This window comes from Ipomoea triloba, chromosome 10, assembly GCF_003576645.1.
Source record: "Ipomoea triloba cultivar NCNSP0323 chromosome 10, ASM357664v1".
In the NCBI taxonomy this organism is placed as follows: Eukaryota; Viridiplantae; Streptophyta; class Magnoliopsida; order Solanales; family Convolvulaceae; genus Ipomoea; species Ipomoea triloba.
The window spans coordinates 26069074-26094758 of record NC_044925.1 but is presented as its reverse complement, the minus strand read 5'-3'; the positions used below and the strand labels follow the sequence as shown (position 1 = coordinate 26094758).

The window sequence follows — 25685 nt, the reverse complement described above, 5'->3', positions numbered from 1 at the left end:
CCATCTCTACTACTATCACTTTTTATTAGTCACTTCTGTATTTAAAAGGAGAATTATTAGTAAATTAGTTGTTCATACCTTAAGTTAATAAAGAATCTGTGTATTTAATATAAAAAAAAAATACCGTGACATTAGATAATTGTAGGGATCTATGTCACTAGCATGATCATACCATATTATTTTAAAAATAAAAATAATAAGGAATATTTATATTTAAAAAAAAAAAAAAAAGAGTCAAACCGCAATCAATTTTGGGTTTAGACTAGACTTCAATTTGTAGATGTTCCGGCAACTTTCAAGCCCAATAGTGGCTCAAAATGGGAATTATATTATTATTATTATTATTATTATTATTATTATTATTTAGGCAAGTTTCCTTGTAACTTAATTAGGTATATAAATTCCAAATTAATTAATATCTCATTAAGAATTTATGGATTCAACATTTACACCCAACCCTATTAACACAAATCCAAATATTAGTTATCAATGATTCAATGGAGACAACCTGAACCAAGTTGATCAGAATATGATTTAAGCTGCAAACTATGAACAATCTAAATTAGTTTACCTTATTGTGGTCTTTTGGTTGCTATAGTCACAATGTGAGGATTTATCACATACACACTCTCAGATAATGACCGTGGGTTTATTTCTTAATTTTCACTCTCAATGACAACAAATAAATCTATTTCTTTTTTAAAAAAACAATGCAAAATAAAATTTTAGATTTAGGAATACCATTATGGTTTGATGACCAAAACAAAACTTCTAGTAGGGATTATTGTTTTCTTAAATTCTCATGTTTTGAAAGATATTTTACTGGATTTACTTCACCATGCGAGGGCGAATAGCAATGCAGTATACAAAAATAAATAAATAAACACGTCACCAAAAAAAAAAAAGAATAATAGTAATAAGTTGAGGGTATATTGGTCATTTTCGATCTGCAAATAAGCAAATCCTTTGGATTAAGTGCTTAATGACATTTTTAGGCAGCATCACTCTTTCCTAAAGTAGTAAGTACAGTGTTGGTTTTTGTTAACTACAGCTAAACGTCATCGGAAACCCCACCGTTCCTCCGCCGGAAAACGCATTATTACGCCGGAGAAAGGTCGATCTCGATCAGATTATCTTCTTCAATCTCACAAACCAAATTCCTCTTCCCATCCAATTCAATCTCAATCAGCTCTTCTCTATCCTCCTCCTCCTCCTCCTCCCAGCGGAAGCACATTGTCTCCAGCGACTCCCACTCTCCGATCACCGGAAAATCCCCCTCCGACGAAGTATCCGAATCCGTCTCCGGATAATAAAGCGACAGAGAGTCGTACCTTTGAATCCCGCCGCCGCCGCCAATCTCCGCCGCTCTCTTCCCTTCCAAAACGTCGTCGTCCTCTTCTCCTCCCTCTTCATATATAACCTCCAGCGGAGCTCTCACGTCCCACTCCACAAAAGGCTCCGAATAAAACGGGTCCCGATACTGACCCGGATCAAACACAGACTCTAATGGCGGCGGCGAGACCCGGTCCACCGACACGAAGCACTTTTCCGGTTCGACCCGGGCGATTCTCTGGTCGGCGCCGAGGCGGAGGAGGGAGAACAAGATAACGGAGGTGGAAATGAGGACCGGAGAGAAAACGAGGGAGGGGAAGTAGAGGAGGATGAGTGTATAGAGAGTGATAATGGCGGAGAATAGAGGGCTTGAAGAGAGTGAGGAAATTGTTTCCCCGAACAAAGCCATGGCCATGAAGGAGCAGTTCAGTTTCCCTGCAATAAGCTTCCCTTTATCCTCCATGAAAGATTGGAATCAAAACTCCAGGGAGATGGAGGATATATATTTATATATGCAATTTATCTTCTGTATACGTGTGTGGAAAGCTTTCTTGATAAATGTTGACATCTTTTTATTTTATTTTTATTATATTTTTAAAAATTATAAAATTAGAGTAACATATATATCCTCTTTATGATGCTTTATTATATCTAAAAAGTTTTTTTATTCACCATATGAAACTAATTCGAATTTAACTGGAAAACATATATAGTGAGATTGTATTAATCATTTGCTTCCTATATGTCAGAATTACTACTGGGTTGCCACCTTCTCTAAGGAGAGCCGCGTAGGTGTCATCTGAGCGCAAGGTGCTTGAATTGACATTTTCTTTTTGTTATATCTATATTAATTTATGTTTTTATATTCAATTAATGGAAATTATTTTATTTTTGGTGGAGATAAATGTTCATTTTCCAATTCCACAAAAATGGAAATTCACATGTTTGTTTTTTTTTGTGTGTATGGATGTTTAGCCTAAAGAGAGTTAATATATATTGCAATATCATATTCTCTTATTTGGTTTAAGAGAATGCTGATAAGGGTAGAAAATGTGAGATTCTCAAACTTTATTTTTAATAAATTCATTTTTGATAACATCTATATGAATCACATTCAAACATTCTTTGACGAATACATGATACTCACAAAAAATGTTGCATTACTCTTCTAAACACCCATTGTACGGACCAAACATACATGCATGCATGCACCCCTAGCTAACATTGACATAAGAACATAACTAAACAGAAATTGCAATCAAATAGAATCCCCTTGAAAACCAGAGAAATTTTTAATTTCAAAGAAAAATGGAAAAATATAGATTTTCTGCTAAAATCATTGTTCTACAAATTAGAAAACTATAAATTCTTTATTTTTCTAACTTAAAAGGATTATGAAAACACATTTTTTATATACTTTTCAAATGTATAAACACACAAACCTAAATTTTACGATGAATATGTGATTTATATATTCCACATATATATCACCCTATTAATCCATTGTCATTATTCCTATTATAATCACCATCGATTCAAATCCTTTCACCTACCACGTACATACTATATGCCTACTATCGCCTATCTATATCTAGCAAGCACTACAACTATATTCACTATTGTTTTTGCTTACTCTACCAACAGAGTCAAGTGGGTAGAACATAATTCTCATATTTAAAGATCATGAGTTTGATTATTATCGTCTATCGATCAAATCCTGTCACAAAAAAATTTTCTCTTCTGTGTGATTTGTAGAGTATTATATAGGAGCGGGGTTTACTTAGGGTGTGTTTGATTGGTGGGTTTAGGCATAAGGAATGTGTATGAAAGTGATTGCTTGTGTTTGGTTGATAGGTTTTGTGAATGCTACTATGGGTTTGGAATACCCCATTAATGATAAAACCCATACCCTTATTATATAAGGGTTTCATCTCCCTTCCTCCTTTCTTCCTCAACTATTAATAATCATTCCCATTCCACCCAACTACCAAACATGCTAAATACTTTCACCAAAACCCATTACCATTACCAATTATTTGATACCCATTCCGATTCCGATTCCCATGTGCGAACCAAACACACCCTTAGTATATACTTTTGAATAATGGATGTAGTTTCCTTCTGATTAAAAAAAAATATAGATATATTGTGTATGGAAATCGCTACTAGTTTGGCTTATAGCGACATTTCCCACTTTGATCCACTGGCCATCTTTTTCCTTGCCTTTTCATCACATCAACATTTCTGTCCATTTTTCCTGTGATGATATTCACATGTCTTCTTATATGTAGTTCCACCTTAAATTCATTCCCACGTTGCCCACTTTGTGTACCCTGTCAATTAGTAATAATTGTTAGTTAGATATTATTTGTTCATTATAATTCCTACACCTACACCTACACCTACACTTTACTATATATATGTGTCTGATAGGCTTGGACTATCAGGTTTGGGTCGTCGTACATTTCTCAAACCAAATCTACCAATATTATTGAGTTAAACATATTATATTAGATCAAACTGCAAGCAATTTAATTATTGAGAACGAACGTTAACTAAACTAGAAAAATATTGTTATAATGAAATGATGGAAGTGGAAAACACCACACATATAATAATGAGATGAAGGGACACGGCATTGTGAGAGGCTGCCATGAACAACTTAACATGCGGTGTGCAGAAAGAGGAAAGGTGTCCCCAGGGAAAACAACAGCTTATTGAAAACCCAACCCATATAATGGCCATGGACATGAACTAACATGATCCAACTACTAGAAGAAGAAAGCAATGGAAAAAGCGAGCAGACACGTATGTGCATTGGTTTTTTACAAAGAGAAAAGGGCAGAAGTGGTGGTACGGTGACCCCTCTTGTTGGCTTGGCCGCCTCTGGTCTACCACTCTTTTCTAGTTACAGACTTTCAAGAAAATGATGTCCTCTGCTCACAGGACGGATGCACTGTATTTGATCATCATATCCATTTCTAGTTAATTAATCGCCTAAAATTGAAATATTTGTGCGCCTAATGGTTAGAAACATATATACAGTATGTACCATATCTTCATTGGAGATAACGTGTCCACCTTTTTCTTCTTTTGGAAATGGAAGGCGGTGGGGGAGGGGAAGGGATCATGGATTTTGACCCTTTTTTATTTTAAATTTTGATGCCTAAGAGGCACAATAATGATTTTTTTTTTCAGGATTAATGAGGTAAATTGCAAGATATATTTTAAATTGAGTTATAAATTCTTAAATTTTTATACACTAGTGTCCATAATTGAGTATTTATACTCTGGCTGCACGTAACCGACCGTATGATCGGTTGGTCGGGTGCGACCTGGATCCTTTTGGCCGAATCTAATCGGGTCGGTCGTGAGGTCGGTGGGCAGAAAGTTGCCCCGACACAACCGCCACGTGCTCTTTCCCGCATGGGCGTAGAGCTAAGTGGATGCATGCCCGCCACGTGCTCGCCATGCCGGAGCTCCGGAGGTCGCCACTTTTCCCTCTTATAAATACTGCATTAATGAGGGAGAGAGAGGGAACTTTTGGCTCGATTCTAAACTAAGCCTTAAAGAGTGCTCGGACAGTTGGAATGTCCACTGCCAACCTGCCGAGCCTTTAAGCCATTCTGTACCTCTAATTCGGGGCTTTGATCCGTTTTGATAATAACAGATCGTATTTCCCCTTTTATAGCTTCGTACTCCCGTATTTAACCATATCAATAATAATGTTAAATTCATACATTTTTTTTTATAATGTTTAGCATGCGGTTACTACCAAAAACTTATTTTGGTTGGTTGATCAGTTAAACTGTGTCTATAAACAATTTTGACCATTTTAGTTGTATGTATGCATACTTTTGATACTTATTTACAACATGTTTGGGTCACGGAATGATTTTGAGGAAATAGGAATGTTATTCCATATGCAATGAAATAGGTAAGGCATATAACATGAATTGTATTTTATTGTTTGGTTCCTTAAAGAATAAACTTTAAAAATTGTATTGCAGTGTTTGATTGGTTAAATGAATATAAATGGAATAGATTTTTAAAAAACATAAATATGCGTATACAATTATACAATATATAACAATAATAATTATTATTATTATGATATTAATATTTATATATGTGTGTGTAAATGGTATTTTTATTATTGTAATACAAAAGTTATGCTCGAGAGCAAGATAATAGCTAATACAAGGACCCCGCCATTTCTCCTACAAATTAAAGGCAATAGTTCATTTCTAGAAATGTTATTCCAATAAAAAATAAACAATGGAATAAATCTATTCTCAAGAATGTTATTCTATTTTTAACATATTCCATGAAACAAATATGTTCTTAATAGTATTAATGTGAATTAACCACATAAGTCTTTCGGAGCTCACAATGTCCCTAGACAAGGGCTATGGACTATTTCTCTTGGAGGGGCCAACAATGCCACAAGACAAGGGCTATGGACCAATTCTTCCAAGGTGAGCGAATTAACAAGAGTCTTCAAGGACCCACAATGACCAGGGCTATGGACCATTTCTTCTAGAGGGGCAATGATGCCCCTAGACACTAGCTTTTTAAAGATGAGTCAAGTTGAGCTAACAAGATTTTATAAAGGTTAACTTTTTGACTGAAGTGATTTTGTGGATTAAGTGGAACTAATAAGGGTCTCCCAAGAGGCCAAGATGAATTAGGTTGGGCCTAACATAAGTAGGTCATACCCAATTACTCCATCACTAATTCAAGTAATAAAAAAAAACAATTTATCCTAAATTTGTAACAAGTATGATTGCCCTTGTTATTGGTTAACAATATGAAAATATGCACGTGTGAAAAGTGTGAGGTTTAGCCCCCATGGTAGATGGACATATAGGTGGTGGAATGGGTGTTGGTTAGCTGATTGTGGCAGACAAAAGATTTCATCATCAATCCAACCTAAACTACAACCATCTACCCCATACATGGTTTACCTAAATTAAAGTCATTAACATGTTTGAAATTAATGCGGGCAAAACATTCAAAAGCAAACCAAAGACCAAACCTTTTCAGTTGTGGGTAGGGAAAAGCTTGTCACAGATTCACATGGCTTTGGCCCCTTCTCTGTCCCATCCTAAAAGTTCTTAGTGTATAACAACATGGTACTTTATCACACTAAGCAAAGTTTGCCCTAAGACAATTCAACTCAAAATATCTGCCTAATATCACTGTAAGAAAAATCGTGAAACATTCCTTCTAAAGATGGGTATCTCGGTATTTTCTTGAAATTGAACAATTTATGGCAAGTATTGCTGCGATGTTTTCTTGGAATGAAACGGTTTCTTTCAAGTATTTCAGTGTTTTCTTGAAATGGGCAAGTATCTCAGTATTTTCTTGAAATGGAACGGTTTATGCTGTGAATGAAAAAAATGCATTTTTATTTCATGGCCTCAAAAAATTGCTATACATGAAAATGGAAGAGCCAATGCAGCCCAGAATGCCTAATAAATCAAATCATTTTTTCTTACAGACAAGCCAGTCTTCAACAGAAGGTTGAAGAAGAAGGGCCTCTGGACATTTCTGTGACATGTACAAGCAGCACAGCAGCAGTGGAAAGTTTGACAAAACAACCTTGTCCAAAGCAGCAATTCTCACTACACTTTCATGGAAACAGGGTTACGGCAATCCCAGACAACTTCTTATGGCTTAACCGAAGCTTTGGAACTCTTGTCTGTCTTGGAGCATTTGGTGCTTCAACTTCATCGCAATCCATAGGATCCTCGAAACCAACAAGGATTTGGGAATCCATGGTTTTTCTTGGTGTACTATACTCAAAATGCCACTTCTTAGCGATCATTGTCTGGTGCATAACAAACACAAGAACAATGTCAGTGCCAATGCAACAATCAATCAATCAATCAATCAAAATTCTTAATTTCCCAGAATTGATGAGACTTACCACTTCTCTAATGGTCTTGGATACATGAAACAGACTGCTTAAATCATCATGATCAACCCCAAAAATTATCCTAATCTGCAAATTACAGAATCAGCAAATTAAAACAAAGCTCTTCTTATTATTCATATTCATATTCACACAGATAAGATGCAAATTTAGTTCTAAACTTACCAGAACATCTTGAGGCAAGGATTCCAGAGGAGAATTCTCAGAATTGGGAAACGAAACCTCTCTGCAGGGCTTCTTTGTTTCTGTGTTGGTAATAAAATCATCGAACTGCAAAGCACTTGACAGAACCACTCTTTTCCTCCCAAAAGAATGGCTTCTCACTATCCCTTCACCCTTCTTCCCCAAAGTCATTATCCCCAAACCCAATTACAAGATCTGATCTTTACACCAGATTACCCTAATCCAATACAATCTGACAAAACCCAGACACCCAAATTGATCAAAACACAAACTTGATTTATACCTAGATTCCAAAGCTTAACTCTTGGGCAGCAGTTAATTTAGATTGATGAAACGGTTGTTCTCTAGAAGGAAACCACTAACTGCCTCCAATCTATCTCTCTTCTTCTTCTTCTCCACAAAGTCTCGCTTTTTTTATTTTACTTATATAAATAGAGAGAAAAACTTTTCGAATTCAGAGACTTTATCTGTATCCTGTTTGGGAATTTTTGAGTAGTGGATGCGGTTACTGCAAATAAAATTTAAACATTTATCCGAATCCAAAGTCGGGTTTAAATACCGGGCCACTCCGCTGCGAATACGAGGGGGGAAACTAGCCGTTGAAGAGAAACAAGGCGACGCAGTTGATTACGCGTACGTTTCAGATGGTGCGGTTTGACTTGAAAAACAGTCCAAAAAGACGGCTGTTTTACGCAGGTTTTGACGCGGTCGTTTCTGGGGCGGCTAACGCGGCAAACGAGCGTAAATTTTAGGGTTTAATTTCTTTATTGATTTAGCGGTGATGATGGAGGATAGCTGCGGATCTGCGGTCGATTGGGAGTCAATTATGGGTGAAATCTAGGCTGCATCCAATGATTTTTAATGTTTGATGTTCGGTTTTCGTTAAAATCGAGGTGGTCTTTTTGTTTCTCGTACGACGGACGTGTGGCTCGTGGGGGCGTAGAACCTTCTATACTCTTAACTATGCACTGCAAGACCTATTGACTTTGAATCTGGAGCAGAGGTTAGGTTGGTTGGTTGACTGACAACAATATAAAATTTACTCCACTAAATTGCCTTCTAAAATTTACTCCACTAAAGCCATTTGTCATGATTTTGCATGTTGTAGCAATTTGTGATGCAATAATAAGTTATGGATTTTTGGAAATGTTTGGCACTCTTTTACCATTCACAAGTAATTAAATGTTTATTGGCACATAACCAACTTGATTGACATGAGTGATCATACACTATTGTCTTTTAAGAGAGGTTGGGCTAACACTTTATCCCTTAATTGGGTCGGTTCAATGCAAATTAATATTAGTCTGTCTCCTATAGTTATGTCATACGCCGTCTACTCAGAACATTTTGTCTCCGTGGCCTGTTTACTGGCACATATGTTTGATAGATTTGGAAATTCGAAATCTCAAATACCACGTATGTATGGTATATTTGGGCTTTTGAGTTTGAACTGTTCTGTTAGATTCTAAAATATTTGTTGGGTTGATCTCATTGACTCACTCTGCTAGTACCCAAAATTTCATTGACCAACTTTTTTTTATAGCATTTTTCGCATTGAACAACAACACTATGGTTATTTGAAGTTCCAATTTTATATTAATGAATTCATTCCTCAATAACACAAGACCATCGATCACATGTAAGAAAATATGGAAAATTGGTGTTCATAGGTATGGACGAAGAGGTCAGCAAATAAAATCTTGAGTTAGGATTCGACACCATTGATCCGGTCAAATCGGAATTCTAAGATAGAGTTAGGTTATGGTTATAGTTATAGTATAAATTGTTAATAATTCAATTTCCATGTATAACCAAAAGAATTTAATGTTCATACTTGTGTATAAACCCTAAAGAAGAAATTGTAAAGAATTTGAGATACACGATACACATTTAATACATTCCAATACATTCTTTTTGTTTTCCGATTCTCATACTTGTCATTGGCCTTTGATCCAATGTCATAAAATCAAAGCTTTGTATATCACCTCATCCAAAAAAAAAATGGTAACTCGTAAATGATAAAGCAAAACACACCAAATGAGTTTAGGCATTTTCAATCAACAAATTTACACCTCTTTAATGAAGACAGGTACCATAACATATAGTAAAAGTAGAAGAAAAATGTTTATAAGCCATTTCCATCCAAATTTTCAGTCTCAGTGCTGCTTATGCTAATCTTCATGAATTGAGACTGGAGAAACCTTAGCTTATCTGCAGAAATTGTATAATCCCTTCTGCCTCTACCTCACCCAATATATGTCACTGAGAAACCAAATAAGAACTCCAGGCCAACAAAAAACTTGCAAAGCATACAACAGTGGATGGTAGGCAGATAAAGTGTAACATCAAACAGGAATGGATTTAAGCACAGAATTGCCTTGCAGGACAGTGGGAACCTTACAAAGTAAAGGACAACTTAAAGTCATACTTGGTTAAGGACTCTACCCCCCACCCTCACCCCTTCTCCTCTGCAGTCTGCTCTCTCTCTATATATATATATGTGTGTGTGTGTGTAGTACTATAGTAGTCTTGAACATTATAACAAAACTTCATCAAGATCAGAAGAATTAAGACGACATTTACTTGAAAACAAAAAACAACGCATAGGAGTACAGGTTTAAACGACAGAAATGTCCCACATCGGAAGCCTGTGAAGGTTGATGCCTGAACATAAGTTGCTGAAGGAAACGACAGGGCACGACCTTACTTGAACAGGATCTGTTCTATAGGCTCGTACCTCTGTATCCTTGAGTTCTAAGGAGACAGGAAACCAAGCCTGGTGGATGAACTATAGCCAAGAGACTAGAGCGTGATTAACAGCTCATGCCTTCACTGGGCTGAGCCGTAGAGGATCGTTCTCAGCCATGGGTTCATGGCTGGGATGGTCTCTTGGCTGTCTGACAGGCTCCAAGCTCCCTAAACTTTTTCTTTTTTTTGCTGTTGTATCAAAGCTACCATGGGAATGGACATTGCGATTCCTCAGGCTTGCAGCAAGAAATCTGTGCTTTGGTGCAACCATGTGACACCTTTTATCAAACAATTGGTGGGCACAGTAAGAAATCTGTAATTTGTAGCAACCCTTTCACAGCTTTTACCAAACACTTGGTGGGCACACGAGAATCCTTCTCAACAATGGCGTTTGTACTCCAGCGGTTAGGATAATTGCCTTCCAAGAAATAGACCCGGGTTCGACTCCCGGTAGACGCACCTTAACGCATCTGTTGCAGTGCCTATTTTAATGATTTGTGATATTCTCTATTCAATCATTTTATTCTGCAAGCAAGAAATGCATTCTGTTGTTATTATTGGGCCAAAATCAGAGCTGAAATGCCCATTTTTTACTTTTTGGATCTCACACCTCGAGAGGCATTGAGATAATGGTGGTAAACAGACCTGTGCAGTGATTAAACTTCACCAAGATCAGAAAGAATTCAATCAACATTTACTGGACAAAACAACCTCAAAGACCACGCTGTTAAAAGATGGAAATTTGTCCCACACTGGAAGCCTATTAAGCCTGAACCACAATATAAGTTGCTGAAGGAGACGAATTGGCATGACCTTACTTGAACAGGATCTGTTCTATAGGCTCGTACCTCCTTATCCTTGAGATCTAAGGAGACAGGAAACTAAGCCATGGTGGATGAACTATGGCCAAGAGACTAGAGCGTGATTAACAGCCCCAACCTTCATTGGGCGGAGCCGCAGAGGATCGTTCTCACCCATGGGTTCATGGTTGGGATGGTCTCTTGCTGTCTGACAGGCTTCCAATCTTTTTCTTTTTTGCTTCTGTTTGTATCAAAGCTACCATGGGAATGGAGATTCTGATATTAGATTATCAGATGATTCAAATCCTCAGGCTCACAGCGCCGCAGCAAGAAATTTGTACTTTGCAGCAGTCCTTTCACACCTTTTTCCAAACACTTGGTGGGCACACGAGAATCCTTCTCAATAATGGCGTTTGTAGTCCAACGGTTAGGATAATTGCCTTCCAAGCAATAGACCCGGGTTCGACTCCATGGAGACGCAGGTACTTCCTCGTTTTTTCCCCAGCTTCTATCACAGAATATTATTCTGCAATTTTCAATTTTGGCTGGATACACAGCTGCAGACTTAACTGGAGGATTTGCCAGTTCATGCACTTTGAGCAGTAACATTTCAGTTGTTAGAAGCTCCAATTACAGATTTACAGTATTAGGGGTGTTCTAGATCTCCTTATCTAACAAGTTCAACAGAAGTATATGCATTTTGTAACAAGTTTACACCTTTTGATGAAAACATGTCCCATAAGTCCATAACACACAATGACTGCATATAATGAATGAGCTCTTCCAAGAAATGCATTTTGATCGGCTCTAAGTATTTGTTTTTTTTTTCTTGTTTCTTTTTTTTTTTTTTTAAATAAAAATATCCCATTGGTTTTTAATCTTGAAAATTTATGAATCAGCCATTGCCTTGTAATATTCTTACTTGCACTTTTTGAGCATGGAATCTTGACTCAAGTCATATTTATATGTGAATTTTATTGCTCATTTTATTTTGTTCAAGTGATATTTGTTAGGGTTACGGACTTACGGTATAGACATAGTGTCCTCCCCAAGGATCAAGATCTTTTCTCTATATATAGTCTAAAGGCCCACCTAGTTAAAAGTTAAAAACCTACATAATCGAAAGCCTAATTATTCGAAAGCTCACCACCAGTCATCTCGCTAAAAGTCAGTGTTGCATAAAAATTCAAATCCCGTAGAACCCTACATTAGGCGGATGTAGCACATGCACGAAACATTAAGCTCTTATAAACTAGGGGTAAAAAGACAAATATTTCATTTGTAAGTAAATAGGGATCTCTCATATAGAGATAAAAAAAAAATCGAGTTTAAAGAATATTGATAACATACATTCAATTTCAAAATTGTAACATTTTTTTTTTTTATAACCTTTAGCCCTAAGCAATACAACTATAGTTATTGTCATTTTTACCATTCCATTATTTCTTGGTTATCTCTTGTTCTTGAATCTTTAGGTTTAATCTCTGCCCATAATATTGGGTTTCTTTGGTCTATATCTAACAATATACACCAAAGCTAGTTGATAATGTGTAAATTATTACTAATGGAACTTTTAGGATTAATTTGAAGTTAGACCAAGAGTTTAGGGTCCCAATTTGAAGTTTATTACTCCGCATAAGAAAATTTGGACAATAAAAACGACGTCGTATTTGTAAACGTACAATATCCCCTAGCAAGCAACCCAAGCAGCGAGAATTTGGTAGGGTTTTAGCTTTAGCTTCAGCTTCAGCTCGTTAATGGCTACCATGGAACAAGGCACAGCAGAAGAGGCTGAGCAACGTGTTGGAAGCGTGCGAAGTCGGCACATCAAGAAGAGGGCGCTAAAGAACAAATCCCTCGCTGTCTCTTTCGATGAGAAAGATCTCCAGTACTCACCTGTACCTTTTGTATTTTTGCTTGATTTTCTATGCGAGTTTGCTGCATCTGATTTTACCTTGTTAGTTTTGAATTGATTTGTCTGCATTAATTGCAGGGAATTTGTGACCGGATTTCATAAGAGGAAGAAGAAGAGGAGAAAAGAAGCGCAGAAGCAATTGCAGGAAGCCGAACGGCGAAAACGTATCGAGAACCGTAAAAAGGTTCGGTTGCTGCTCTTTATTTGATTTGCACTTGCATAATCTCAATCTGACTCTGCATTCGACTTCCTGAAATATCATAGATATATGAATGGCCAATTAATGTGTTCAAACCTCAAAAATTTCAATTAAACATGAGATTTAGATATTTAGGTGTGTGTGCACAGAGTTATGCATATCTACTCATCATTTTACCATTCAGTTGAGATTGGTACAATGACTACAAATAACATAGGACATGCTTGATTGTTTCATTTTATTGGCTTGAATGTGCATCTCAACCTAGGTAATAGTGATATGTGCTCACCATTGTCATTTTATTATTGCATCATATGGTGTTGAATTACCTATTTCCCTTTCTTCTGTAGAGAAAGTTAGAAAGAGAATTTGCCATCCATGGTGGAGCCCCGTCTGAATCAGGTGCTGAACCTGATGAGCATGAGGAGGATGAGGATGATGAAGACGATACCGAGTCAAATGGCCCAAATGCACCAGTTTCAGGTATATTCTTTATTATTTTTTTTGGATGACGAGGGAAACACGCCACCATTACTCGAGAGTGTGCACCGCGTAAACTCCGCTTTGTGACCCTAGCTAGCAAAAAATTACAAGGAGGTAAACCAATTTAGGTTGTCCATAGCCGGCTCAAACCAAGAAGGCCAATAGGCCGCTCTTACTGAGAGTCCTCATGAATAGGTGGCTAAAGATTGCTTAATCCATGCCTTGGCAGGAATCTTTTGTTATGACATGCTGGACTTGCAATTGAGCAGTTTTCTACAGAAACTGAAAGTTCTATTTCTTGGACAATGCCTTTGTATAATCTATGCACCATATTTGGCTGCTGATCTTTTTAGAAATTACTCAGAACTTGTCTTGTCTGTTCTAAATGCAAATATTTCTTAGTCATTTCATATTTTTCCAACTATGAGCTAGCAGCTTGATACAGAAACTGTGATAGGTAAGAACTGAGAATCCCTTACACCTTGAGGTTAGAGGCAGTTAGATTTCTAAGGACTAAGCTGTACTGATTCAAATTGTCCACTTAAGACGCTAAAATACTACTCTGTAACATGCCAACAACTTTTTATGTGAAGATAAACCGAATTTAACCATTAAACTGACATCTATTTCTTGTCACAAAGGTACAACTATGTATGACAATGGTGATGTGCAAGTCACGGTGACAACCAGCGAGATCTCTCGTGAACAAGAATTCCCAGCACTAAGGTCGCCACCAGCAGCAACTGAACTGTCCCGTGAAATCATAAGTAACAGAGGGAGCATTCCTGTAAGTAAGAAGAAACCATTCAAGAAAGCCGTGAAAAGGAAATCCAGGGCAAAGCCACAGAACAAGCGGGATAAAAAGAAAGGGAAGGTGAAGAACAAGAAGCACTAGCTATTAAGTTTACTGTGGCTTCCCTGCTTTATTTTCTCTCCTTCAAAAAAAAATCTGAAAGAACCACCTTATCTAGTGTAAACTTCTATGATTTTTTGACCTCTGATTTTTTTTCCAAATTGAATCTCATTCAATTATGATGTGGTGAGAAGCTATTGATAGAAATATGTAAACATGTTAACAGCTAAACGTGGTGAAATGGGACCACATTCTGCCATGGTTAAGTTTCTTGAGTTCTCAGCAGTAATGTTTACCGAGGTTTTCGCTGAAAGCAATGGAACCCACGTGGCATGATCATGGAAATCAGAGCCACTGTCAGTATTGTTCCTACGAACCGACGGCCATGATGGCATGATCAACTACCAGCGCCGTCCAACCCACAGTAGTCTACTTTATAATATTCCAATCAAGTCAAGTAGCTTGTGTTGATAAATTTGATAGTATTATTTAACTACCAGAAATGTAAAAAGTTCGGTAGAATTGTAGAAAGAGTCTTTTATATTATTACGAGGAAGGAAATAAATTTGCGGATTATATTGTAAATTTAGGCTAAATAAGGCATCTCTTAAGTAGCATGAGGGGAGGTAATTGTTATATCGTGAACTATGATCTCGAGAGTTTGATTAACTGTCCAATACCTCAAGAATTAGTTTACAGAGATAATAACACTATACTAACAATCTACAAAATAGGCTATACAATAGGAATTGACTCAACAACTATTTACTTAGTCTAACATTTACAATACATTAAAATTTAACTTGTATAAGTGGTCTATATTATATTAGTGGACCATAGTTTACGACATAATTTATCAATATTGCGTCTCCATGAACTTTTGTGGGCTTATACGATTGGCTCTATTCAGATTGTAAATTTGTGCCAAATTACGTAACTAAGATAACAAATTTTTATAAACTCTTTTAAGTAGCGTGACATAAGGTTTCCATGAGCTTTTATGGGTAAACTTTTATAGACTCTTTAAAAGTAGCATGACATAAAGTTTTCATGAGCTTTTGTGGACTAACGGTCTAGCACCATTGACACCATTTAAAATGTAAATTTCAGCCAAATTAGACAATGTAGGGTAATGTACTTATGTACCGTCTCTATAAGCTTGCGTGGGCTGACATGAATATGTATAGTGATTGATAAGCGAATTGTTAATGTAATTATGCGGAAGTGTGGGAAAATAGTACGGAGTAAATGTTTTAAAAGAGAATAAAACTATAATAGGGTAATCATAGACAGCGCGTTACAGGTATTTATGCATCGATGCGCGCGTGATATAATAGCGATGCATATATAAGATAATATATATCCGCCCATATACAGCTCTGATATGGATATATATATATATAGCTATGGAGCCACGCCACCATTGTAACCTGCAAGTAGAAAACATCAAGCGGCCACCATCAAAGTAGATAAAGACACCTCAGAGGTGGAGCCGACTCAAAGGTAACGATAACGCCAAGATTCTTCCTTGAACTTTCCCGGAAAGAAACAATTCTCTTCTCCGTTGTTTCAATTCGCGTTTCCCGCTTTCCTTTTCTCTTCGGTTTTCCCTTTCGCGCAACACCGCCCTCCTTTTTTAATCTTCTTTTTCACTGCTCTTTTGTTGTTTCTTTTTAAGTGTTTTGTTGTTTGGTGTAAATAAATTAAATAAATACGGAGTAAACGAGAAGCTTCAGATCAGATCTGGAGAGAGTGGTCTGAGGCACTGTTGTTGTTTTCCCGGGAAATGCAGACTAGGTACATGGAAAGATCTTCGACTATGGCCCGGGAGAAACGGGCTTTGGATCCGGGTAGTGGGAGTGAAGAGGGTCAACCCGATAGGAAACGTCCTGCTCTTGCCAGGTAATTTTTGTCATAAATGTGTGCCAAGTTTTTTAATTTTTTATTTTTTGCTTATTAGGTTTGTATTTCTGGAAATGGGCTTTGCTTATTGCTTAGAAAGTTTAGGTCCCTGAGGTAGCATTTGAACTCCAAAATATAAGGGACTCTTCTTGTGTTCTTCATATTCTTCCTGAGATGTATGGTTGTTGTGAAGTGTTGGTTGATGAGAAGAAATTTGGGGGATTTACTGAAAATGTTGTGCTTAAGAGGCTTTAAGGTGGTTTTACTGAATTGATTTCTTAAAAAAAATGTGTATAATCTTCCAATGTAAGCTTGAGGGTGTTTGCTAGCTATAAGAAAGGTGGAATTTGTGTACTGGATATGAGGAATACAGGAAAGAGTGGGTTTAACTCATAATCTGGCCTCCTATTGGGCATTCTCTTGAATTTTTTGTTTTTTTGAAGACTGGAGAATGGCTAGATCAGTTAGAATTCGACTATGAGTTTTATTGTTCAGAATTCAGATGCATTTCATGAATTGTAGAATGAAATGGGAGGAGTTACCATGGTGGATAGTAATGTAAACTTTGTTCATCACTGCAGTGTTATTATTGAGGCACTTAAGGTGGACAGTCTGCAGAAACTTTGTTCATCGCTGGAGCCAATTCTTCGGAGAGTTGTAAGATTATGTCTTTTTATGAAATCTCTTTGTTCACAAAACAATTAGAAGCAGGAATTATGCCAAAAACATGAATCAGTTGGAGGAAGTAGTGAAGCACTATTGTTACATGTATCTTAAGAAAAACCATGCCTTTAGTGTCCCTTTAATCTCAATGTGTATTATTTTCCATGTACAGGTTAGTGAAGAAGTGGAACGTGCATTGGCAAAGCTGGGCCCTGCCCAAATTAATGCAAGGTTTGGCTTCACATATCATTGCTTGTGGTTTTGATTGCCCCTCTTTATGAGGCTTATGTTGGTTCTTCAAGACTGGGGTCCATCTTAGATTTTTAACAGCCTAAGCCGCTTTGGTGTAACCTTACTCTCCATTTTTCTATGGTAATTTCACAGGGTTTCTCCAAAAAGATTAGAAGGGCCAGATGGAAGAAATTTACAGCTCCATTTCAGGTCCAAATTGTCACTGCCTCTCTTTACAGGAGGGAAGGTTGAAGGAGAACAAGGTTCTGCGGTCCATATTGTCTTGATTGATGGAAATACCGGCCATGTTGTAACATCAGGTCCGGAATCGTCAGTTAAATTAGATGTTGTTGTACTTGAAGGAGACTTCAACAATGAGGACGAGAATGGTTGGACTCAGGAAGAATTTGAGTCTCATATAGTGAAAGAGCGTGAAGGAAAGAGGCCACTTCTAGCTGGGGAATCGCAAGTGATATTAAAGGATGGTGTAGGCACCCTTGGTGAGTTGACATTTACCGACAACTCTAGCTGGATCAGAAGCAGAAAGTTTAGACTAGGTTTGAAGGTTGCATCAGGATGTTGTGAGGGCATTCACATTCGTGAGGCTAAAACAGATGCATTTACTGTCAAGGATCACAGAGGCGAATGTGAGTTCACATCATATTTGTTGTATCGTCTTGTGGGATTGTCTAACTAAATAACATTATATTTTTATTTATAATGTCACCTAACCTGCGGTGTTTGTCTATGCAGTGTACAAGAAGCATTACCCACCTGCATTAAGTGATGAAGTTTGGAGATTGGAAAAGATAGGGAAGGATGGGTCTTTCCACAAGAGGCTGAATAAATCTGGAATATACACTGTAGAAGACTTCCTACGACTTGTTGTGAAGGACCCACAGAGGCTTCGAAATGTAAATGTCTTTATTGTTTTCAAGATAGCATCTGCACTAGGTCTGTTAAATCCAATGACAAATTTTTCTTCTACTCGTCTTATTTGTCTTAGATCCTGGGAAGTGGAATGTCAAATAAAATGTGGGAAGCTCTTGTAGAGCATGCAAAGACGTGTGTTCTAAGTGGGAAACTCTATGTCTACTATCCTGATGAGTACCTGAAGAATGTCGGGGTTGTGTTTAACAATATATATGAATTGTGTGGATTGATTGCTGGTGGAGAGTATCACTCTGTCGATTCTCTTTCAGATGATCAAAAGGTTCGTTAATTTGCAGCATTGTTCTTTTTTCAAAAAAAACAATTTCAAGTATGATTGCATGTTAACAGTTCATATTCAAATTTAGGTATGAGCACTTTTTATTTCTCTTCATTTTGTAGTTTGAATATTGGTGAAACGGTGGCCCTAACTCCAAGAACGTTAACTATTAGATCCACTGCATTAGCGTAACTTGCATGCACACTAGATCACTTTAAGTACATGAAAAGAAAGCTTAAGCAAATGTCAAGTGGAATTTTGCAGGGCTATGTGGACTCGTTAGTGAAGAAGGCATACGACAATTGGATGCACGTTATTGAATATGATGGGAAATCTCTCATGAACCTCAACGAGAATAAGAACTCAGATTCTCCTCAAAATGACCTCCTAACTGCCTCTCAAAACCATTCAAACTCTTTTAACCATCAGCTAAATATGCCAAGTCTCTCAGCCTCAATTTCTTCCGAGCAGCCTGATCTGGATCCGGGATTGAATGTTAGAGGTAAAAACATTGTATCTATTGTACTCAGTATGAGTTTTCGAGTTTAAATCTTTGGTTGCCAATGTAAGATGCCTACTGAATTACTTTTCGGGCCATTTGGAGAAAATTTTAAAAATGAAGAAAACTTCTCAAGTTAGAGAAGTGGAAGCCCTCAAGCCCCACATCCCATTCTTATAGAGTTATAGAAATGGTACTCCATAATAGTTTACAAGTTCTATCCTCCTATTTTTTTTATTAAGAATAAGAGGTAATGAAATAAATTTGAGAAAAATACAGAAGTGTGAAGGCTTTATTTGTTTCTCCCAATGGAACTTATATTTCTATTATATTATATGTTGAAATACGAAGCTTTACTTTGTACTTAGTAGAATCATAGTTCATATAATATTGAGTAAGGTATTGGTTTATGAATATAACTTGCTTTGTCACCAAGGAGAAGAGAAGAAATGGAGAGAGAGAGATCATGTGATAGGCTAAATAATGCTATATTATGTTTCTCGCCACAGTATATGTGCTCTGATGCTTAACCTTTTTGGATTTAGTTGATCACGTGAAAATTTGGCACAATAACAAGGTTGGTTTTTCTTTCACCAGGATACAATGACAACAGTGGAAGCATGTTTCCGAATGTGAGTGCTAGTGTACAGTTGAGTGATGCTTCTTTCCAGAACCACTCGGTAGGCGCATCACAACAAGCTCTGCCTTCTGGAAACTACAATATGCTGCCTCTCGGTCCGCAACAGTCTTCAATGCCCAGCTTCCTTGCTCCCGGCACATCAAATCTTGCCTTGTATAGCGGAGCTGATGACTTCTTTACTGAAGAAATCCGGTTGAGAAGTCACGAGATACTTGGAAATCAAGACATGCAGCAGCTTCTTCACGTTTTCAACTCAGGTGGCAGTGGCCGTCCTCCTGCTAATGTCATCACTGAAGACAGTTATCCTTACACCTCACAGCAGGCGCCCGATATGCCTTCAGCCTTTGGATTCAACGAGGATCGTTCACGTTCTGGCAAAGCTGTTGTCGGTTGGCTCAAGCTTAAAGCTGCCCTGAGATGGGGCATCTTCATCCGAAAGAAAGCTGCTGAAAGGAGGGCACAAATCGTTGAATTGGATGACTTGTAGCTGTAGCTATGCCCGCTTTACACTTGAGAGCTCCATTGGCAAAAAAGATCGATCCGGTTTTGGAACAATCCCTAGTATCCAAGAAGTATGATACATATGCCATACAGTCCCTGCCTGTACAGAGAATAATCTTTGAATAGGTGAAAATAATGAAAGCGCATTCGAGTTTTTCAGCGCTGGCGCCAGCATTTGTTAACCAGAGGTGTTTTTCACCATAAGCTCTAAGGAGATTGGTGGATCTTGGAAAACAAACAATTCAATGACAGCTTAGGATTGCAGGGTTTTACTTTACTTATGTTTTGTTTTGTTTTCTTTCCCTTAATTTTCCCAGAGAAATTTAAGGTTGACTGGCTTTACACTTACTGTATTATGCTTTATTCTTTTTAATAATAATTTTCCTCTTAGTTTTGTACTTTCATGTGCAATTTTGACATAAGATTATACAACATTAAACTTGCCAGATATAGGATTAGATTTAGCCTTATTCGTTTACGAGTTGACAAGACTTGAACATGTTTACATGGCATTTTGAGTAGTTTTTACAGGTAAATATTTGACAAATAATTTGTACAATGTTATTATGGTCATTCAGTAAATTCTTTAAAAATGTCGTCTGGACTCTAATTTTCAAGGCCCACCAAAGAAGGCGAGCTTGCTGGTCAATCCAGCCTTGCCAATTATTGCATGGACCATGGTCCACACAAATGTATGGACCAAAAATAAAAAGTACTGTGTACTGATTTAATAATATATATCAAATAATGTCCCTTCAGTACAAAAATAATGTACCCTAAAATAATGTACCTACAGTACAAAAATAATGTACCTTCAGTACAAAAATAATGTACTTTTTATTTTTGGTCCACACAGTTGTGTGGACCATGGTCCATGCAATAATGATTGAGCAGTGTGGGAATTTGATCCCTATCACAATTGGCAGTCATTATACGGTGGACCATCGTCACAAAACGCCCGTTTTATTTTAAGTAAAAGAAATGGCTACCGTAAGTCTTAACGGAGCTCCTTAAAGGATACTACAGTGCATCTCAAAAGATACTGTCTCACATTTGTTTTTATATTGTTAAGAACCTGCAAATGTATTATAAAAGAAATTATAGTTGTGTCGAAAGAAAATGAATTGTAATTGTGAAGAAAGAGAACTGTAGTATATAGCCATTTCAGCTGTATTTGTTTTCATTAATCAAAACGGCATCGTTTTGATGCATGATCCACAATCCACGGTCCACAATAAAAATTGCGCACAACTGGGGGTTTGGATTTTAAATAGACTTCTTGTGCTTAGTGTATAGTTACAGGTTAATGGGTTCAAAATATAATCCTAGAATAGGAAAACCTTAGTTATCAAAGAAGTAGTGTATTTATATAAAAGACAATGGTAGATGCCCTTGCATCTCAGACAAGTTTTAATAGATTGGCATTTAAAAAAAAAAAAAAACAAACCAATTAGAACTTGTGAGTGGTAAATGTAAGGAAATTTAGCATTTTCCTAATATAAACTGCATTGGTCCGGCTAAGGGTGATGGGTTAAAAGAAGAAAACTCATCAGTAGCAACTGATCCAAGAAAATATAGACTCAAAATCTGATGTTTATCATACAGTATGAATACAGGAGAACACCAATTTACCAAAAGAAACAAAAAGAAAAAGAAAAATAAATAAATAAAACGAGAAAGACAAAACGGGATAATATTTTATTTGACAAAAATCTATGACACTCAACCAGCCTCCAGAATTGGGAGTACAAGCCACAGGATCCTCTCCTTATATTTGTTTTCATAAATGCATGGGGTTTTAACTTCTGATGATAATAGGACTGGAAAGACAGTAGTAGTTTGGTGTAATAAACATGTGGTTTGTGAAGATATTCTTCTCACATAAAATCATAGTCATCATCATAACCATCATATGCATTAACCACAGCGTCATCATCAGCCCGATCAACGTGCAGCTGCTTCTTCTTTCCACCTGCAGTTGAAGAAACAATTAAAGCCTTTACAGCTATCAAATCTTGAAATTGATGGCAGAATTACCAATTGGTTTGGTGTTGGCATTACCTTTCTTTTTGCCAGCATTGGCATCTTTTTCTGCTTTTATTTTTTCATTTGCTATTGCAGTAATAGAAGATGCCACTTCTTTGGCATCTTGGCCTTTCAATGTGGTCATTGACAGTCGCATTACCTCCTTGAGTAATCCCATATAGAAGTAGCTTTTCTGCAAAACGAAAGGAGGGTATTCCAGAATTCAGGATATGGCATCAACGTTAATTGAACAAGATAGTTACTGCAAAGCATATTTCACAAACCTCGTATGGACGCAGCTTATGAGAAATGAGCTCTGCATATTCGAAGAAGTCACTTTCGCTTTTCGGAATGAAATTTTCAAGGGTCTTCTCATCACCTTTCTTAGCAAACAATTCTGTTGTTGACTTATAATCAGCTTCCTCCACGAGCCTGTGAAATAAGATGATATTATATTATGCAAATACTTGTATGTCATAAATAGGAAAACTTGAGAAAAGATGCAGGTTGCCTGGGATGGTTTACAATCAGAGACTTTATTTTAAAAAGGAAAAAAAACACACACACACACACACAAAGTAAAAGGCAAGAAGCATATAACTGCTCAATCCACATTTTCTGAATCTAGCTACATCCTACTTCCTTTTTCGTTGATGCCAACAATAGAATAAGATAACATTTTAAAAATCCAGAAACCCTCCAAACAAAAATATATGAGGGATCATGGACACAGAACAGGGAAGTAGAAAATGTTTTATATAGAGTAGTTTATGTTCTAACTCAAGAGTCTACAATGGATGCGAAATTAACAAACAGAAATCATGTGCAATAGATTTCACCTCTGTTGTCGTAGTTTTTCAGCTACTGGGTCTAAAGGCTCCTCCTGTGCAACTTTAACCACTTTGCCCTTCGTTTCAGTAGCTTTAGCAGCAGGCTTTTTTGGAGCCTTTTCAGCAGGAGGCTCTGGTTTAGGTGCCTGATTGGATTATCCAAGAGACCAACATTACTTTAAACTACAAGCATTCAAACACCTTGGACTTTGCACTTAGGAAGAATAAGAAGAATTTACATTCAAATAGAACTTAGTAAACAAGCAAAAAAAAAAAAAAGTGAAAAAACACCTGTACACTCATTTGATTAAAAAAAAAACAAAAAAAAACAAAAAAAAACAAAAAAAAACAAAAAAAAAAAAAAAAAGTGAAAAAACCCCTGTACCCTCATTTGATTAAAAAAAAAAAAAAAAAGTGAAAAAACCCCTGTACCCTCATTTGATTAAAAAAAAAAAAAAAAAGTGAAAAAACCCCTGTACCCTCATTTGATTAAAAAAAAAACAAAAAAAAACAAAAAAAAAAACAAAAAAAAAAAAGAGACAATAGCATAGTGCAGATTTTGGCACATGGATGCAGGAAAGCAGACAGACCAAGGATCTCTAACCAAAAAGAATAATATACACGATTGGGCAATTAAGTCTGCAACTAACGGAACCATGGTTAATGTTTTCTAATGTAATGATAACCAAACCTAAATATTCCATGTCAACACAAAATTTAGTAATAAAATGATAAATCAAAAGAACAGTTATTACTGGAGCAGGCTCATCATCCTCATCTTCCCAAGAGTCTTTTACATCATTGTCATCCACATCCTCATCATCCCATTTACTTGGTGGTTGCCCCTTCTTTAGGTCAGGAATAGGTGCATCATCATCTGGCAAAAGAAAGTGATGTTAAAACATACCAAAAACAAGTTTAGTTTGATAACTATAAGTATAATTCATTTCCAATAGTAACTTGAATGCTTTTGTGCAACAAAAGAAACCACAAATAGATCCTTTATTATTTAATAACTTTGAACAATGATGTAGAGTGAATTAAAAACCAACTTGCAAGTTGCAAAACTAATAGCATACAAAATGCTAATCAACAAAGAAAGATAAGAGCAAAGGTCTTTGGTTGGTTGGGCACCTAATTGCATGTACAAAGCTGGTTACAACCTTAGATTCAGAGTCTTAGACTTTCTCCTCATCATTGTAAAGGAGGAGCCCTAAATTTTTTCTCACACATAATAAAAAGAAGAAATTTCTAGCTACAAAGTAAAAGGCAGGCCTAAATATACAATCAGGCAAAAATGTCTAAATAATAAAAAGTATATCATGGTTCTTTGACTGAAAATGTTATAGAAGAAAGTGTCATACCCCAACTCTCCATCTCTTATAGTTCACCAGCAGTTTCAGCTCAGTGTATGTGTTGTCAGAGTAGCAAGCCCTCTTTCCTATCAACCAAACCAGACCAATCAATTTTTGAAGAACCTTCTAAATCTCAAAGCAGAAAAAATTACACCACCCAGAATCAAGGGAATTAACAATTAAAAATTAAAAATTAAAAAAATCGCTTACATAAGTTCGAATACGGAAACACAAAATAGTTAGATACACAGAAAAATAACGGAAACAATATTTTTTCCCCTTGCAGTACAATAATCCCCATTAAGAGAGTATAAATTGAATCCAGCTACAAATAAACAGCTGTGGATTTAGAATAACATTAAACGATTAAAAATAAATACTGAAAGGTCGAAATTTTTAGAAATTGACAAACAAACTGGAAAACAATGTTCTTCTTCTTCTTTCCTGCTATAATCCTCAAAGTCGGAAGGCAAGTAGATGTATAAAATTGAATTCAGTCCAAAAAAATATTGAGGAATCACGAGATTACCTGATTAATATACGAATAGTCGTCGGAGTTGACTAATTTGCGGCGATGAAGGAAAGATTTCCGGTCGACGGGCCTTCAAATTCCTCGGTGGAGTTAGGCTTCCGCACAGCATACACGAGAATCTGGAGCGAGTTTAGGGTTTCTTCGTGAGCTGGTCTCGGGTTTTAAACTGGTGCTGACCTGGGCCGGTTTATATCATGTACTATCCGGGTTATGAATACATCTTAATCCTTTTATTATTATTATTGTGATTACATTTCAATTTTTTTAAGTTTATTTTGATGGTTTTAATAGCTTTTTTTTTTTTTTTTTACTTTTATTCTTATTTTTAATTATCACATTTTAAAACACTTTATTTTTAATCTAAAATACTTCGGACATCTTTAATTTATAAAACTTTTTTCAAACAACACACACATATTAAACTTTGTTTGAAAATCACTCATATTAAACAACATTATAAAAAATTGAATTGTAAATAATTTCAACCAAACTTAGTTAATTGAATCACAAGCACATAAAATGAAATATATGGAGTAACTGTTTTTTTTTTTTTTACATTTTTTTTCCGTCATCTTTAACCAAACATTTAGTTGAAATGAGAGAATTATGAGGAAAATACCGTTAGGAAAGTATAATACGAGAATTTAAATTAGATTATTTTTTGATAGACAAAAATATAATGATGGAGAATTGAAATGGAATATATAATAATAATAATAATAATAATAATAATAAGGATAAAATCATAATTTATCTTAAAATTACAATTCCACAAATTATGAAATTGCAATTCTTAAATAACCGTAGGAATTACAATTCCATGATTGAAGAAATCGCATGAAATTG

At 36.3% G+C, this 25685-nt stretch overlaps 5 protein-coding genes, 1 long non-coding RNA gene and 3 other non-coding genes across 10 annotated transcripts; 5 read left to right on the top strand and 4 right to left on the bottom strand.

Annotated features, from left to right (window-relative positions):
- Positions 1–911: 911 nt before the first annotated feature.
- Positions 912–1813, bottom strand: LOC116032960. Its single transcript, XM_031275708.1, has one exon. The coding sequence runs from the start codon at positions 1793–1795 to the stop codon at positions 1100–1102; it is 696 nt and encodes a 231-aa protein (XP_031131568.1). The 5' UTR covers positions 1796–1813; the 3' UTR covers positions 912–1099.
- Positions 1814–6720: 4907 nt separating this feature from the next.
- LOC116031936 (F-box protein At1g61340-like) lies at positions 6721–7989 on the bottom strand. The gene is made up of 3 exons (XM_031274292.1): positions 7436–7989; positions 7265–7339; positions 6721–7165 (listed from the first exon to the last, which is right to left on the bottom strand). Exons 1-3 carry the CDS (start codon positions 7622–7624, stop codon positions 6968–6970), a joined length of 462 nt encoding a protein of 153 aa, XP_031130152.1. The 5' UTR covers positions 7625–7989; the 3' UTR covers positions 6721–6967.
- Positions 7990–9434: 1445 nt separating this feature from the next.
- Positions 9435–11484, bottom strand: LOC116032903. The gene is made up of 2 exons (XR_004100804.1): positions 10847–11484; positions 9435–10726 (listed from the first exon to the last, which is right to left on the bottom strand). It is a non-coding gene; the product is annotated as an uncharacterized LOC116032903 (long non-coding RNA).
- LOC116033762 lies at positions 10151–10360 on the top strand. Its single transcript, XR_004100933.1, has one exon. It is a non-coding gene; the product is annotated as a small nucleolar RNA U3 (small nucleolar RNA).
- TRNAG-UCC lies at positions 10589–10660 on the top strand. The gene has a single exon. It is a non-coding gene; the product is annotated as a tRNA-Gly (tRNA).
- Positions 11010–11219, top strand: LOC116033722. The gene has a single exon (XR_004100897.1). It is a non-coding gene; the product is annotated as a small nucleolar RNA U3 (small nucleolar RNA).
- Positions 11485–12687: 1203 nt separating the features above from the next.
- Positions 12688–14764, top strand: LOC116031978 (ribosomal RNA-processing protein 17). The gene is made up of 4 exons (XM_031274358.1): positions 12688–12889; positions 12995–13100; positions 13466–13598; positions 14240–14764. Exons 1-4 carry the CDS (start codon positions 12759–12761, stop codon positions 14491–14493), a joined length of 624 nt encoding a protein of 207 aa, XP_031130218.1. The 5' UTR covers positions 12688–12758; the 3' UTR covers positions 14494–14764.
- A 1057-nt stretch (positions 14765–15821) lies between these two features.
- LOC116032288 (calmodulin-binding protein 60 B-like) lies at positions 15822–20495 on the top strand. Of its 2 annotated transcripts, XM_031274786.1 has the most exons (9): positions 15822–15954; positions 16244–16353; positions 16935–17010; positions 17189–17247; positions 17401–17894; positions 18001–18161; positions 18254–18460; positions 18722–18959; positions 19554–20495. In XM_031274786.1, exons 2-9 carry the CDS (start codon positions 16253–16255, stop codon positions 20081–20083), a joined length of 1866 nt encoding a protein of 621 aa, XP_031130646.1. In that variant the 5' UTR covers positions 15822–15954; positions 16244–16252; the 3' UTR covers positions 20084–20495. The 2 variants fall into 2 exon arrangements, with proteins under 2 accessions (XP_031130646.1, XP_031130645.1); XM_031274785.1 differs by lacking the exon at positions 15822–15954 and having other exon boundaries at positions 16026–16353.
- Positions 20496–21646: 1151 nt separating this feature from the next.
- On the bottom strand, positions 21647–25003 carry LOC116031521 (eukaryotic translation initiation factor 3 subunit J-like). Its single transcript, XM_031273745.1, has 7 exons — positions 24837–25003; positions 24317–24393; positions 23708–23829; positions 22962–23098; positions 22407–22554; positions 22159–22315; positions 21647–22069 (listed from the first exon to the last, which is right to left on the bottom strand). Exons 2-7 carry the CDS (start codon positions 24327–24329, stop codon positions 21975–21977), a joined length of 672 nt encoding a protein of 223 aa, XP_031129605.1. The 5' UTR covers positions 24330–24393; positions 24837–25003; the 3' UTR covers positions 21647–21974.
- Between the last annotated feature and the right edge of the window lie 682 nt (positions 25004–25685).